Genomic DNA, 15503 nt, shown 5'->3' with positions numbered 1-15503 from the left:
GGCGAGGAGATCGGTGTCTTTTTTTCTCTTGGCCATAGAACTCCATCAAACGAAGGAAGTGGGTGATGACAACAAGGAAAGGAAGGGCCAAAAGAAAAAACGGCGGAGGCAGCAGGAGTAGGAAGGAGATGCTCCGTTAGAGATGAAAGTGCGGGCGATGGCGTGCCTCACAAAGCGCGCGAAATCAAAACGAAGAACATTTCGATGGACAATACAAAGCTTATAAAAAAAAGAAGGGGGACGCTCAAGCTCCACCAAGAGCACGGAGCGATAAAAAGGTCCAGAAGAGGGTGCCCCTTCGTCAGTAGGGTGATATAGAAAAGGAGAAAGGAAAAGTGTGGCACGGGCCGCGTTCTCTTCAAGTTGCGCGCATGGCGCAAAAGATCAGGTAAGATGACTAGCGCGATACGGTTCATGCGCATGTCAAACACCTTGATGAATCCTACACCACATACAGATCGACTCAGATGGAAGATGGGAAAAGGGGCAAACTTGTTCGCATGCCTTTCCTCTCGCACACCAAAGGCCCGGGCACTTGAAAGAGTGCTCCACATTTCTTTTCCCCACTGTGCAGTGTGTATCTGCGTCCGTCTGTGATCAAGGAGTGCCGTTGTCGCTGCACTATCGACCATGCGTTCGCCGCTGCTATCAGGGCCACGACGGCGCAGAGTAGCAGCGGTGGCGTTGGTGTGTGTCGATGCAGGCAGCATAGGAGCCGGTGGGCAAGGGAAGGAGGAGTAAAGCAAAAAAAAGGAAACTGAACACGAAAAAAGAGTAAAACACGAGAGATTCTTTTTTCTCTTTAAGGGCCTTTTTTGACGAGGAGGAGAAATGAACACAAAAAGAAGAGGGGGAGGGACAGAAATGGAGTGGAGGATTGTGGAAGAGAGTGAGTATAGAAGGGAGAGAAAAAGGAAAAAAAGGGAAGGGAATGAGCGAGAAAAGAGAGGGAGACAAACTAAAAGAAAAAAAAACGATCACCAAACGAAACGAAATATAAAGAAAAACAGAAGATGAGCAATGCCCGATGGAGAGTGCGTGTGAGAGAAGAGAAAACCATTTTTCGCTATCGAAAGAGGATAAAAGAACCAGAAGAGAAGAAAGAGAAAAAAAGATGTGAGAAATGCACAACCACAAACGCGAAAAAAAAACACACACGCAGACGCAGAGAAGGAGAGCGAAAAAGATAACGAGAAGAAAAAACGAAAGCGAAAGCATAAATACGCGAAAGTTGCTTGCAGTGGTTGTGTATGTGGGGGGAGGAGGGGAAGGGGGAAGAAGTGAACAGAAGAGAAAGAGTAGACGCCAAACAGCTCAAGAACAGGAAAAAGTTGAGCTGAGGCTACGAAGAACGAGAGAAAAAAAAGAAAAGGGCTCAGTTCGAGGAAAGAGCGCAAAAGAAAAAGAAAAACATGACAAAAAAGAAGCAAAAAAAAGTGGTGCGAAAGAAGCACTTCCCCGCGTACATGAGCGCATGCCGAAATATGCTTCGTCTTTTTCCCTATAAATGTTGCTGCTGCTACTCTCTTTCCTCTCCCTTCGCAACCTCCTCTCTCTCTGTCTACATCATGGTCACACCGGGGACATGGGGAGTTCGCGAGTCGTGGGTGCATCGCCTTCACTGAACGAAACAGAGGGAAGGGGAAGGGAAAGAGTGGCATACAGAGAACGAAGACCTGAAAAAAAAAAAGAAACAAAGGCGTTACGATAATTTCACAAATCATCAAAGGGAACGACGAAGAAAAAAAGCACAAACAAAAAATAGAAAGGGGAGGGGGCGGGACGGGTGTGGTCAGAGGCGAAAAAGGACGGACAGCCGCACGACCGATTTGGCACCGAAGGACACCGAAGCACGCGTGCGCCAAGAGCACGCCGAAGACCGCCATGTGAGGAACAGAGAGGAGCAAACGGAAACAGCGCGACACGATGCAAAGGCGGAAAGGGAATCAATGCGAAAGAGCGAAAAAGGCCTTACTCACAACGGTGGCATGCGAAGATGCGCCAGACACACAAGCAGGTACACCCCTGTGCCGCATCCAGCAGCGTTACGTCTGTCATCCCACTCGTTGACGGAAAAAAGGAGAAAAAAAGAGGAGGGGGTTGAGATTCGATCAAACCGAGGAAAGGGGACTTGGCCTCTAAGGAGGTTATGCGCGTTTGATGCGGGCTGACACACCACCTCAGATGCTCATCGCGCCACGGCTCTCCCTGTACTTTCTGTGGCCATTTCCCTCGTCACAAAGGAGCCACAATCGCTATAGATGCTGCGGTGTACAGTTGCTTTCCAATACGACTACGGCAGGCACGACACCTTACGCGTGCGTTTCTTTACCTCTTATTATTATTTTCCCGCGTCGACTGTCGTCATCCTTTTGGGAAGGCGCGCAAGCATACGCCTTTACACCACACAGCACGAGCGAGCAATTATCGAAAACCCTCAGCGCAAAGAAAAAAGGGGAAAGAAAGCGTAAAGAAACATACGAGCACGCAATAAAACGCGTGCGCCGTGTGATCGTGATGAAGGACATCGCCTCTTCTCTACTTTTGTGTGTATGTATTTGTGTGTGAGTGTGTGTGTTAGGAGGAAGCAGACACCATGGGTTAGCGGACATAAAACGGTTCGTGCGGCATTTTAGCAGGCACTGGAGTTCATGAATCGGCCTTTTCTTCCCCGCTCGTACGTGCGCCAGCCTCTGTAGTGGAGAGAAAGAGCGAATACGCCGATTCAAAGAAGCAGAGATGGCCGAGTGAGAAGGATAGGAAGAAGAGGGAAAGCCGCGCTGCTCCTTGCGACCACCACAGCCCACTTTTCCATCCCAAGAGAAACGCGGAACTGTGGATAGTGACATGGAGGGCGTGACCGAATGAGGGGAAGCTTGCCAGGAGCGAGAGGGGAACCGCACACATGGCGCCCGCGCAGACGCACCTCGACACATACGTCAGTTCAGGCCCGTTTTTTCAACTCTCTATGGCTATCCGCCTGTGCCTAGCAACCGACAGAAAGGAGGCGCGCTGACGGGTGTGGGGGGAGGGGGGAGTGGGGAGTGGGGGCGCACAAAGAGCAGTTAGGCAGCCCACGCCCACAACTTGGGAGGAGCAAATCAGCGCACAAGAGATGTCGGGCAAGAGGCAGGAGATGCTGAAAAGACGTCTTGGGAAACCAGAGACTACCAGGCGAACATGTGAGCGAAGAAGGCGAAAACGAACCTAAAAAAAAAAGAAAAAGCACGAGTGAAACGCACTGAAGAGCGCGAAACAAAAGAACGAAGAAGAAACGCAAAATCACTACGCCTCATCACGCGAGTGTTGAATGGAGGGCGTAAAAACCGATGTCTCATATTGTGTATGCTTTGGTGCCCCTGCACGGTCGTGTTGCACGCCCCCCTTTTCTTACGGCGTCAAGTGCTGCCGATGCGAGCCGTGGTTGCTTTCGTTCTGTGTATAGCGTGTCGCGGCCACGCCTCACACACGAAAAACGGCACGGGCGGGAGAAAAAAATGCCGAAGGGGGGAGGCTGAGGGGGGTCCCGCCTAAGGGGGGAGGGAGGGCACCAAAGCCGCAAAGAGAACGAAGAGGAGGACCAAAAGCGGCCGAATGACGACAGCGACGAGAAATGCAGTAGGAGAGGCAAATACAGATGAAATACAGCCACACAAAGGCTAACGAGGCCATACGAAGCCGATCGAGAGAGAGAGAGAGAGAGAGATGACCAGAGAGGCTACCGCCAGGGAGAACAAGAAGCACAGCGAACAAGTGGCATCGTGTGGTTTGACCGTTTTTCTTTTTTTGTGTCCTGCCAAATACATTCCCACTCCCCCCCTTTCGTTCACCTGAACCCGCCCTTGAGTTCGCGCGCTTTGTCTTCCTCCCATGTACTAGTAGCCTCCGCTGCTCCTCATATGCAACAGCCTCCCATGCGGGCACACAAGACCACAGGCCGATGGCAAAATGGTTAGGAGAAGCCGAACAAACGAAAAGAAACAGTGAAACGGTGCAGCATTGCTCTCCTTGTTTTGCGCTCCGCTTGAGGAAGGGGCAGGAAGGGAGGGCGAATCGAGGGAACTCGAAAACGAAAAAAAAACACAGTGGAACACGGAGGCGATATACATATATATATATACTCACACAAGACGTTGCTGCTCAGCCCCACGACACGGTATGAGCCGCACACTGGTGATATGTCCTCTAAGAGATTGCTTCTCTCGCTTGAGTTGAAGAGGTGTTCAGCTGCCGGCGCATGCGAAGGTAAATCACGAGCACACAGCACTATTGCTTTACTGTCCGCTAAGGGTAGGAGAAAAAAGGAGAGGGAGAGAGCGGCAAGAGAAGCGAGCAAGCGGAGTCTAATCTTTTTACTTCGATAAGCTTCCTTCGCTGTCGCCCTACGTGGCCCAGATTCTTCTCATTACGCAGCCACCCACTTGCTTCGCTTCCGCGCTCGACCGCTTGCTACCATATGAGATGCGACACACACACACACAGAGAAAACAACAAAAAAACAACAGGAAGCAGCCAAGAGGATGAAAAAAAAAGAGCCCTTTTCGCCGTGCAGCTACATATACGCATGCGTAGAGGAAAGAAGGAAATGAAGCGCCTTTCATCTCTTGTCGAGATGGAAATACCAGTAAGCGGTGCTATAAGCGCCACCTTCAGATATTGCACTTGATTTTCGTTTTGTTCGCGCGCAATTCTCTTTCGCTCCTTGTTTTCCCTTCACGGCCGCTCCTTTTTTTTAGAATCTATCACGGACTCCTCTTTCCTTCGTTGGGCGCTCAGGGATGCACATCCATCTCTCCCTCTCGCTTTTCGTTTCCCTCGCAGAGGCCATCGTAGCGTTTTTTTTTCTTTCTTCAGTGCCCTGTCTCTCCCCTCTTTCTCGCCTTCATTTCACGACTCATCCTCGAGAGCAAGATATGTAGGGATACGCTCAAGCCGTCGCCGGCGTCAGAGATGGAGAGAGGGGAGCAGGAGGTGGCAGAAAGGGAGGGAGGTCACAGGGCGGCCTTTCGTGAGTGGGCATATTCATTTCAGTGGATCCGGCTTCAGGGGTGATGTGTGTGTGTATGTGTGTGCGACCATGTCGTTTACACCATGACCGCCCCGGCAGGAATAAAGTGTGTTTCATACAAAAGTATACGTACACGTATATGTTTGCCTTGGTGTGTAGACGAAAGCTTGGAGCGGCCTGTCCTGCCAACCTTCTGCACTGGGGCACAAAAAAAGAGGAAAACAATCGACCGCCTACACCGATCGGGTCGCAACGCTGTGCTTTGTGAGCTGGCAAGAAAATTGCAAACACAAACAAAAAAGGGTGCTTGCAATGACACTCTTGCACCGGCTTGCCGGCTCAGGATGGAGAAGAGAAGGCCACGCAGAAAAGAGCGCCAGAGTCAGCCTTCGGCACTCACTGCCTACGCCATGCCTTCACTGCCGTCCACACATGCGAAAGGGAAAAAGCTGATGGAAAAAGGAATGCGGGCGAAAAAAAACGGGCGGAAGACAGAGAACGACGAAGAGTCTCGCAGATCCGAGGAGCCACACTAGTGCGCACCGAAAGAGGAAAAGCACGTAAACTTAAACAGGGCATCGGTCAGACAAAAGGAGCGATAGGCACTCACGCAAACACTAAGCGAAGAAGAAGAGGGGAGAGTGGGGGAGGGGGGAGTGCGCGATAAAGAGAAAGTGAAAAAATGAACAAATCCTGTGTGAAAATGGAAAAACAAAGGGGGAAGACACGGTGACAGGATTCGTTTTCCTTTTTTGTGGGGTGTGTATGAGATGTGGCGCGTGTGTGGGAGGCTGTGGGATGAGAGGAGAAGTCCAAACGGGGAAAACAAAATGAAGAAGAAGCCTAAAAGGCCGTGTAAATAACGCAGCCGCGCTGAAGATGACGACAGGAAAGAGAGAAGGCTAAGAAGACGTAGCGTGCGCTGTCTCAAGCGGTTGCCGTCGGTAGGATGTCGTTCTCTAATGTGCGGCAGATCGCGTAGGTGTGTGGGGATGGGTGGGTGGATGGCTGAATGGGCTGTATTCGCACGGCAGTCAGTCCACAGGCACGCCTCCGTTACGCCTTTCTGCTCTTTCATAACGCAAAAAAAAAAAAACAGAAAAAAATAGCCTGGAATGCCGAGAATTTCCTCCTCTCATCTCGCGTCTCCCTCTCTATGTGCATGGAAAGCTCATGGAGAAACAGCACTCGAGCACAGACGCCTTTGAGAGAGAGAGCGTCATAGCTTCCGCGATGGAAGAGGTGGATGACGTCAGCGAGGACCACTATGGCTCCAAACTTTGTCACAACGGAAACCCTTGCCACTCCGCCTCTCTCATGAAACGATCAAGGAGCTCCACTGCATTCATGTCCTGTGTGCATGTGTGCACGCATCTCCGCTCTTCGGTACGTGCATCTCTCCATCGAGCTAAAGCCGTGTCAGATCCTCTTATGCAGCACCGTTTTTGTCCCCCTTTTTTGCCTTCCTTTCCCACGTCCGACCCGCCTCAAAAAGCGTACGGCAGTAGCGAAGCGCAGACGGAGCCACCCTCCACACCGAAAAAGACGAAACGCCAGCGGGGTGGGGGGAGGAGGAGGAGGGGGCAGACCATCACAGCAGAAGAGAGAGAGCGAGCGAGCGAGGGAGTGGGAGAGCATAAGAATAGGGAAAAGGACGCAAGCAAAACACACACAAACAAACCTTAACAGAGGAGGACACTCTGCAGTTGGCAGACGCGCACAGAAACAATACCCCGGGCAGGTGTGCACCGATGGATATGAACTGTCGTCGTTTGCTGTCGCTCCGCAATCTCCGATGCGTCGCCGTTGCGGAAATGTTGGAGGAGGGGGAAGAAAACGGCGAATCAGCTATGGAAAGAAAGAGACTCCAGCGCCACGTTTGCTTCGGAGAAACACAGAAAAATGAGAGGGTGAAAAGAGGGAAAGAGAACCAAAGACGGATGGCGGCGTGGCCGTACGGAGGCCGGCACGAGCACGCAGGGAAACGCGACCGAGAAGAGAGGCGGCGCTTGGCAAATGCGGTGGCGAGTACTGACGCTACACAGAGACAGAGAGAGGGAGGGGGGAGGGGGGCACACGACCAAACGTGCACCTACACGTATGCCGACAGGGAGAGCAACCAAAAGAGAAGCAAACGACGTCAGCACCACAGATATGCAGAGGAATATCCTTTCTCCTGCTCCTCCTCCTCCTCCCCTCCCTTCCCCCACAGCGTATAAAAGAGACATGCTACGGCATGGTAGGTGTGGGGGAAGGGGGAAGGGTGGGGAGGACTTCAGCCGCCTTTTCATAGAGGTGAGGGAGGTGGGGCTGCTCACACGCGCGAGTAGCATGAGAGGTAGTCAGAGAGAAAGAAAAATGACGCCACTAACGCAGATACACCGGGAAAAGTACATGGAGAAGAAACGTGGCAGCGCATCTTTCCTGAAGGGAAGGGGGACAGGAAAACAAAAACACTCTTAGCGCTACACTACCTGACAGAGAAAAAAAAAGAACAAATACGACAACGCAACGGAAGCCTTTGTCGCGTCACCACCGCCATTGTCACCGTCAACGGCTGAACTCCTCCGTCTCCCTTCGATGTTGACAAACACCAAATAGGGGGGAGGAGGAGGGTAAAACGAGACACAGAAACACTGCACGAGAGAGGCACAAAGGGGAGCGAAATGGAGGCGAAGCGGTGGGGGAGAGACCGAAGAGGATTGACAAAGGCAAAAAAAAACAGACGAAGAAACGCGAGAGAGGGAAAGAGAAAAGATCCGACAAACGGAAGTGAGAGAGCTCGTCGAACACAGGAAGAGGCAGGGAACAAAGGCAAAGCACATACACGCACACACACAAACATACAAAACAGGAATGGAAGACGAGGGAGAGGTGCGCCTGTGTGCTTGTGCTCAACAAGGCAACGTCAGAGATGGCGCGGCATGGGCGAGGAAAAAAGGAGGCAACCACGAGAGATACGTGTGCGCACGTGGTTGAGACCAAGTGGAGGGGGAAGCAAAAAAAATTCACACAGATAAGAAGTCAATGCGTGTTTTTGTGTGTGTGTGTGTTACGAGACAGAGAAATATACACCCGCACCATCGCTATCCGCCAAAAAGCATCCCGTCAAACACAGCGAAATAAGGAGTGTCAGCGGAGGAGGATACACACACACACGCATTTACTCGTGGAATAGGCAGAACAAGTCGACAAGCACTGAAGGTAAGCAAAGGTTGCCGAAGCGTATGCGGAAAGGAGCTGAAAAATTGCCCATGGAAAGAAAAGATGAACACACGCATAGACACATGCGCGCAATCTCATAGAAATCGTTCTAAACGCATCGACGGCACGTTTGCATACAAACGCGGACCGAATGCAGGGGAAGGAGTGGGAAGGAGGATAGAGCCAAAGCGAATTAAAGGAAAATCGGCGAGAGAGAGAGACTAAAAGGCATCGAAGAAAACGCAAGCTGTAACAGCAAAAGTCTTTGCATGTGAGAAGGGGGAGAGGATGACAACGTCAACGAAACCATCCTGCAGCGATAGTGATACGAACAAAAGGAAAAAAGGAAAAGGCACACTGTGTACGCTCTCATGTAGCCTTTTTTTCGGTGTGTGGGGGAGGGGGGTCTGCTTTGCTCATCTGTATGCCCCTCACCACCCTCGTCTTGTGCGCCGCAGCCACAGATGATTTCACAGCAACACGTATATGTCTGTGCGGATAGGCCGTCTCCCGCCATCCCCCCACTTCTTCGCCCGCCCGCCCGCCCTCCCTTCTTCCCCTCCTCTCTCCTCGCAGGATTCGTCTCTCTCTATATATTCATCACCATTCACGCTTGTCTCTCCTGCATGGTTGACACGGCGTGATTTGGCGCATACGAAGTCAAAGCTTAGTCGGCATCGCCTACTCCTTCGGCTTGGGCACGGGGCGGCCAGACGTTCGGTCCACACCACAGCTCACCACTTTTCGAATCACACGGGCCGAGGTGGTGGGCGGCTGGCGCGATGGCGGCGATGCGATACGCTCGGGCGTGGAGGCCAGGGACGGCGTTGTAGTTAGCCCTCCACCTGCCGCTAAAGACGCAGGGGATTGCTCCGCGCTGTCGGACTCCTTCATCGGAGTCGTCATTGGCGACAGGCAAAGTGAGGAGGAGGCGGCCGGTTTGGAGAGCAGCTGCAGTAGAGCCTGCGTCTGGGCTGGCAGAGCAGCCGCCTGGCTCACAGCGTGCGGGCGAATCGGCGTGTTCGTCAGGTTGACTGCCAGCACGGCAGGTGTCTCTTCCATCTCGCAGTAGCAGGCGTAGAAACTATCCTCGGGGGTGCAAGTGCTCTTCAGCAAGCACGGCGCGTAGGGGTCGTTGCGGTGCCACGTGGGCCCAGGCGTGAAGGGCTTCGCGAAGATGTGGAAGCTCATTAAGGGAGAGCTAAAGGCCGCACTTGTAGAGGAAAGCGGCACCACTGCGTCAGCGGTCACAACAGCCGTCACAGGAGTTGCGCTGGACGTGCGTGTTGCACCAGAAACACGCTCGTGACGCGCGGGCGGCGTGATCATCTCAGCAGCAGCAGCAGCAGCCGAGCGGTTCATGGCCTTCACATTGCGCAGGAGCGCGCGCTGACGAGGAGTACTCCGGACGGCAGTTGCGGTGGCGGCGGCAGCCTTCAGGCCTGAAAGGGCAGCATCCTTGCTGTTACGGATATTCTCGGCGTTGTCGACCGCAAGCGTGCAGTCCGACAGCGGACACGCGGCAGAGGTAATGCGGCTCATCGTTCTTTGGTTGGCTCTTGTGGCCCCTTAGCGATGAATCTTGCCCGTTCGGCAGGTCTCGTGCGTCTCAACCACGAGAGGAGGCGATTTCAGCTCTCTTGAAAAGCTGTGATCGCGCCTGCAGTCGCGTGATAGCGCTTAGATGTTAGCCGTTTGTTCGTGCGGAGGCGCGTGTGCGTGCGTTGTGCTGCCGAATCGGCCGCGGCAGAAAGAGGGGCTGCGACACGAGGCGAAGAAAACTGAAAAGATCAAGACGGACGCGATGGTGCCAACAACGGTGAGGGCGGAAGGAAAGGCAAGCAAAAAAAAAAAAGTGGGATCGACGAGAGGAGAACGAAAAAGTCGTTAATGCGAAAGCCAAACAAAAAGAGTGAAGCAAGAAGAAGAAGGGCGCGCTGAAGGTGTCTTTGGAGTAAATAAATAAAAAAGGGGCTGGAGAGGAGGGAGGCCGCACAGGCACGCGAGACGCACACAGAGTTGAGTATCCTTTTTTCTTTTTCCGTATTTAGTCCTCTCAGTGGGTTATAGAGAGGGGCAGGAATGGTGTGTGTGTGTGTATGCGTCTGTCGGTGGAGAGTGGCTGTGAGCGAGCGATCTGTGCCCTTTCAGCAAAGCTTATGCTTTTCTTCCGTGTGTGTGTGTGCGCGCGTGCGTTTTCTTTGTTAAATCCCACTTGTTGCGTGTTTACTCCTCAGAGGTCTCTGATGGTTCGCCTCGTGAGCTCTTCTCGTTGCTTATTTTCGTGCGGCAGCCGTTTCTCTCTCTTTCTCTCTTTCTCGTCTACAGTAGCCGTCTCACGGTGTATAAGTGGGCGAGAGAACAAGATGGGACGTAAGATAACAGTGAAGACGCAGAAAGATGGAATCGGTATGAAAAGATGGAGTTGTCGGTTGTTTGCCGTTCATGCGAAGCGCGTCGTGATGCTGAGTTGCGTTCGCCGTTGCTTTGCGGAGAGGCACCCGTTAGGTCGGCAGGCGCAGAGCAGGACGAAAAACAGAAACAAGAGCACAGCCGAAGAAAAAGGAAAGGAAAAGAAAAGAAGAAGAGGCAAGCCCAAGATGGGGAGCAAACCATAACAAAAGGGGAGGAGAGGGAGAACAGCGCGTAGACGGGAGAGGCACAACGGTGGCGGCCTTCAACAAGACAACTCGGAAAAAAAAGAAAAAGGTCAGAAGGAAACAAACCAACAGAGAATCGATGCGTGTGAGGGTATGGTGGCGGTGGTGGTGTTGTTGATGCGTGTGGCAGGAGAGGCTGACAGTATCGACGGCGCGTTTGAGAAAACCCTTTGTTTGTCGTAGAAGATGGCAGGATACAAGTGGAGAAAATCTTTGGGTGTTGAGGTGATGTGCAGTGGCAAGCAACGTTGCAAGCCATGGGGGAGGGGGGAGAGAGCGAGCGTGTTACCCGGAGCATGCCACGGGGTGCGGTATGGAGAACGGTGATTTTTTTTGAGGAGTTAGCGCGGGCAGAGACAAGGTTGCACAGGCACATACAGCGACGTCGGCGACGTTGCAAAGCGCGCATTTGTGATGTAAAGGAAATGGTGAAAAAAAAGATCAGAAGAGAGGGATGCCGGGAGGTGGTGAGTTGTGCGATGAGCAGCGCTGGATACAGCCGCCCATAAGCCACTTTCGCGTCTCACGCGTGCCGATGGGGCGCTACGCCAATTCCGCTGCTGTCAGGTTTACACTTTGAGCATGCGGCCCTCGGCTGGAAAGACACGCTTGGGCATAAAGGGCGACGACGTCAGAGCCTTTGAACATGAAGACGGTTGCTCACGAACATCCCATCGATCTTACAGGTATGTCCGTCTTGCTTTTTGTCAGGCTCGCTGTGGTGTTCGCACGGATTCCTCGGCGGCGTGCCGTGCTCAGTTGCTCGATTTTCTGTTGTGTCCGTTTCGTCTGGCGGCCTCTATGTCAAAGACCTCAGCACACACGAAGAAAACACCGTCAGGAGAGTGGCGTTGGAGGGGGGCGGGTGGAAAGGGGAGTGTGCGTTAGTGCAGGAATTGAATGCGGCACCGAAGCCAACCTCCCAAGGCGCACGCATACCATAAACAGATGCACATACATACACACGCGCGCGCAAAAACCTGAATGTACACTTCTCTGCCAGACACTCGTCATGCGTGACGCGTTGAACCGCTGCGCACACGCCTTGCGGGGCACTTCAGACCGTCTCCCTTGGTCTTTTTCAGGAGCACAAACTAACGCGCAGCAAGACGGGAGGAGAAGCCCTGTCGAATAGTTAGTCTGCCAGTGAAAAAGAATATATAAACTTAAAGCAAAAAAAAAATCGAGGCGCAAACTGTCCCCAAGCGCCCCCGCTCGCTGTCGCAAGAGGGGGCTTGTGGAGAGAGGAGTCACTTGACTGCGGCAGTGGCACCTTTTTGCGCGACAGGATTCGCTAGGTTCTCGCTGTTGCACGTGAAGCGCCTTGTCAGTCGCGTCAGAGTGCCTGCTGCCACCGCGAAGAAAAAAAGCCCAAGTGAGAGTACGTTCAAAACCATAGCGCTATCAGGGCTTGGGATCGTCGTGCCGCTCGCGACGGTGGATCGTACCCAGTAGACGCACGCGTCATCCTCTCTAAGAGTCGCCATCGAAGCAGACTGAGGTCCCCTCTTCCCGCCCTGCCGGGAGTAGGTGCTGTTGAGCAGCTGGAAGACGGTGGCGATGGAGTCCTCGTGATCCAGCTGGGGTATTGCACCAACCGAGGCAGCCTGGCGTCGCTGAACTTCACAGAAGTCTGACCTGGACGCTGCCCCCAAAGCGTCGACGTCCACCAAGGCTGCCGCGCGACGAATGGCCACGACGGGCTGGGGCACCAGTCGGTTGCTGTTCTCGTCTGGCGGCATCTCCCCTAACGCCGACCAGCCGAAAGCAAGCTGGAATCGGCCTAGCAAGATACCGTCTTTATTGCCACAGGCTCCTGCATCAGCAGCGCCACCCGAAGCCATCTGGTGGCACCGCTGCGCATGTGCGTAGGCGGCTTCGAAGGCAGCGAGATGCACTGGTGCTATGGTGGTCTCGAGGAGAACGGCTAGTGTGTTGGATGCAACGTCCGTGTGAGCGTGGACAATGCGCGCGGAGCCGAGTAGAGACTCCATGTTGTATAGAGAAGGTCGCACAAGGTGCAGAGGAAAGAGAAGAAGCGCGTGAACCACGTCGCCCTCCCTGAGGAGGAACGAGTGCGACACCCCCGCCTCACAATCGTCGCCGCCGCCCGCACGCTCGCGCGTTTCCGCTTCTCCGCCAGAGTACGCGTCAAGCAAAGCCAGCGCTGGCTGCAGCCTAACGGTCATGTAGCCGTGATTCTTACCGTGGGTGTGCACCTCATACTGCACCTCCGGGGAGCGGCCAATCCCACACGACGAGCTTGCAGAGGCAAATGGAGCAGCGGCAGGCGGTGCTTTCGCCTGATCCTCATCGGGGAGCGAGACTATCGCCGCGGCTGGCAGCGCGGCGCACAGCTTCTGAGAGAGCCCGCCAGGGCCGATGTGCACCTGAAGACGGCCTTCTTGCGCGTAGGCGGGCAGCTCGCGCGACCACACGTCTCCCAGCATCTCCAAGTCCGACCCCTCATCCACCACCATGCTCATGCGCACCTCAACCTTGAGTCGCACAATCGGCGACTGTGTTGCCGTTCCTTTCCCAGCAATACGCTCTTGCGTAGCCTTGACGGCAAAGTGCTGAAATGGGGCGCTAAAGTAGTTGACGAAGGACGGGAACGCGGCCCTAAAGATACCATGCGGCAGTCCCTCCTGCACACCTCGACCGGAGCGGCCACCGTTGAGCAGGGGACTTACATGTTGCGTGCACAGTGTGTCGTGGTAGACGAGATGGTACGAGCACCAGTAAGTGCCCTCACCGCCGCTGGCAGGCGACGAGGCGTTTTGAATGACGATCCCGTTCGGCCGCGAGTGCCGGGGTGTCGAAGCGGTCCAGCTCAGCGGCGACGAGGTCAGCGTCGACACGAACTGAGCCGCCCATTGAAACTGACTCGCCGCGCCACGTTCGTGACTGGCGCCGCAGAAGGAGACGGAAGAGAAGGTACACACGGCATGGTGGGCAAGGTAGTGTCGCAGACGGCCAAACAGGGCGCTGGTGCTCTCGTTCCTATTCGAGGGTGCCGCCCGGTCGCCGATGCGGCTGTCGAGGCTCCGGGGAGACTTCGGTACGGACCACTCCGGCCGCCATTTGCCGCCGCAGCCAGACCAGTCGAGGTGCTCGAAGCCGCGGCGGCGCAGCACATAATACCAAAGTGGGTCAAAGTCCTCGTCGAATGTCAAGTGCTCGGCTGCCGCGCCGTCGATTTCGCTCGCTTCGGCGTCGCCCTCCCACGCAGCGGCGGCGTCGTGCCTCGCCGGCAGCGTCAGAGACGTCTCCTCAGCCACCGACACCAGCGTGGGGCTGGTGCCTACCTCATCGAGACTTCGCGTCAGCTCCTCGACCATAATGGAGTAGCGGCGGGAAGTGTGAGCAGTATAGGGAGACGAGGGAGCTGTTGCTGCCGCCATCACTGCTGCCACCATCCACATGAGCATGAAACCCCGAAGGACGCGTGGCTCACGCTGTGCGCTCCGCCGCAGCAGCAGAAGAGGCGTGCCGCCGTACGCCATAGCGTGGCGCTGTGTGTCTCTGTGCTTGTTTGGACCGTAGCGCAGACGAAGTCCACGCAGAAACAACAAGATATCGGCTTTTGGAGCCCTTGTGAGCGAGTCCTAAGAGCGCCGCCTCACACACCGCCGAAGAAGTTTGTCGGGGTGCGCCGTGGTGGCGGCTGATGGGGTTACCTCTCCGCCCTTTTTCGCTCGCCTTGCCTTCATGCGATCGAATTGCGACACACTCGCGGACGCGCCTATGCGCGCTGGACGTGGTGCGCGGAGGAGCAGGAGCGACGATGAAGCTGAGAAAGTGAGTGAAGGTTTACCCTGTGTGAGTAAAGCGGCTGGAGACGAGAAAAGGACAGAAAAAGGAGGAAGAGACCGCCAAAAGCGGAAGAGACTTCGATGGCCGGCGCGGGCGGCATGGGAATGTCGAGGTGCGTCTCACCTGAGGCGTCGGTATGGGTGCCTGTCTCCGCGCTGCTTCACGCGTTGCGCGGTCACTGGCTTTCCTTTTTTCCTTGCAGCTGCGTTGGCTCTCCCTGGCATCCGGGCTACTCATCTGTGCAGCGCCGGTGAGTGAGTGCGAGTATGTGGGTTGAGGGAGGGGAGGGGCAGACATGGGGGTCTGGGGCTCACGAAGACACAAAGCAGCCTCGTCTCTATGCATGCACAGCCTCCGCGGGTCCCCACTCCTCCCTCTCCCGCAGTCTCCTTTTGCTGTTTGTATTGCTCTCCGCTGCGCTCTTCTTTTTCGCTATTGTTGCGGTGGTGGGCAATCGATAATATTTCAGTCCTCCCGTTTTTTCCCACAGAGTGAATTGGAGTGGCAGGTGCTGTGAAGCCGCCACCGCTGTGGGCGAGAGAGGACCTTCTGTGCGGGGGGAGAGGGGGGAAGGAGGGGATAAGGGAGGAAGGAAGGCATCAACACCAGCCCGAGAGGGCAAGGCTGAGAAAGACTACACAATTAAAACAAAAAGCATGAAATGGTGAGCCACCTTGCAGGCCTCTCCTCCCCAACTCACGCGAATCGCTGCTGCAGCACCCCTTTGCTATCAGGGTGGCTGCACCAACTACAGAACCGCTCAAGGAAAAACTAAAGCTAACCGATATGCTATCGTATGGCCCCTGACGCTGGAG

General features: G+C 54.6%; 2 protein-coding genes across 2 annotated transcripts; both read right to left on the bottom strand.

The window, feature by feature from the left end:
• Positions 1 to 8893: 8893 nt before the first annotated feature.
• Positions 8894 to 9754, bottom strand: LSCM1_02296 (uncharacterized protein; the record flags this gene model as incomplete). The annotated part of the gene is made up of 1 exon (XM_067319879.1): positions 8894 to 9754. The coding sequence occupies one exon, from the start codon at positions 9752 to 9754 to the stop codon at positions 8894 to 8896; it is 861 nt and encodes a 286-aa protein (XP_067175254.1).
• A 2368-nt stretch (positions 9755 to 12122) lies between these two features.
• LSCM1_02295 (uncharacterized protein) lies at positions 12123 to 14378 on the bottom strand (the record flags this gene model as incomplete). Its single annotated transcript, XM_067319878.1, has 1 exon — positions 12123 to 14378. One exon carries the CDS (start codon positions 14376 to 14378, stop codon positions 12123 to 12125), a length of 2256 nt encoding a protein of 751 aa, XP_067175253.1.
• Between the last annotated feature and the right edge of the window lie 1125 nt (positions 14379 to 15503).

The sequence above is a fragment of the Leishmania martiniquensis genome, chromosome 34 (assembly GCF_017916325.1).
Source record: "Leishmania martiniquensis isolate LSCM1 chromosome 34, whole genome shotgun sequence".
In the NCBI taxonomy this organism is placed as follows: domain Eukaryota; phylum Euglenozoa; class Kinetoplastea; order Trypanosomatida; family Trypanosomatidae; genus Leishmania; species Leishmania martiniquensis.
This window is presented reverse-complemented; position numbering and strand designations above follow the sequence as displayed.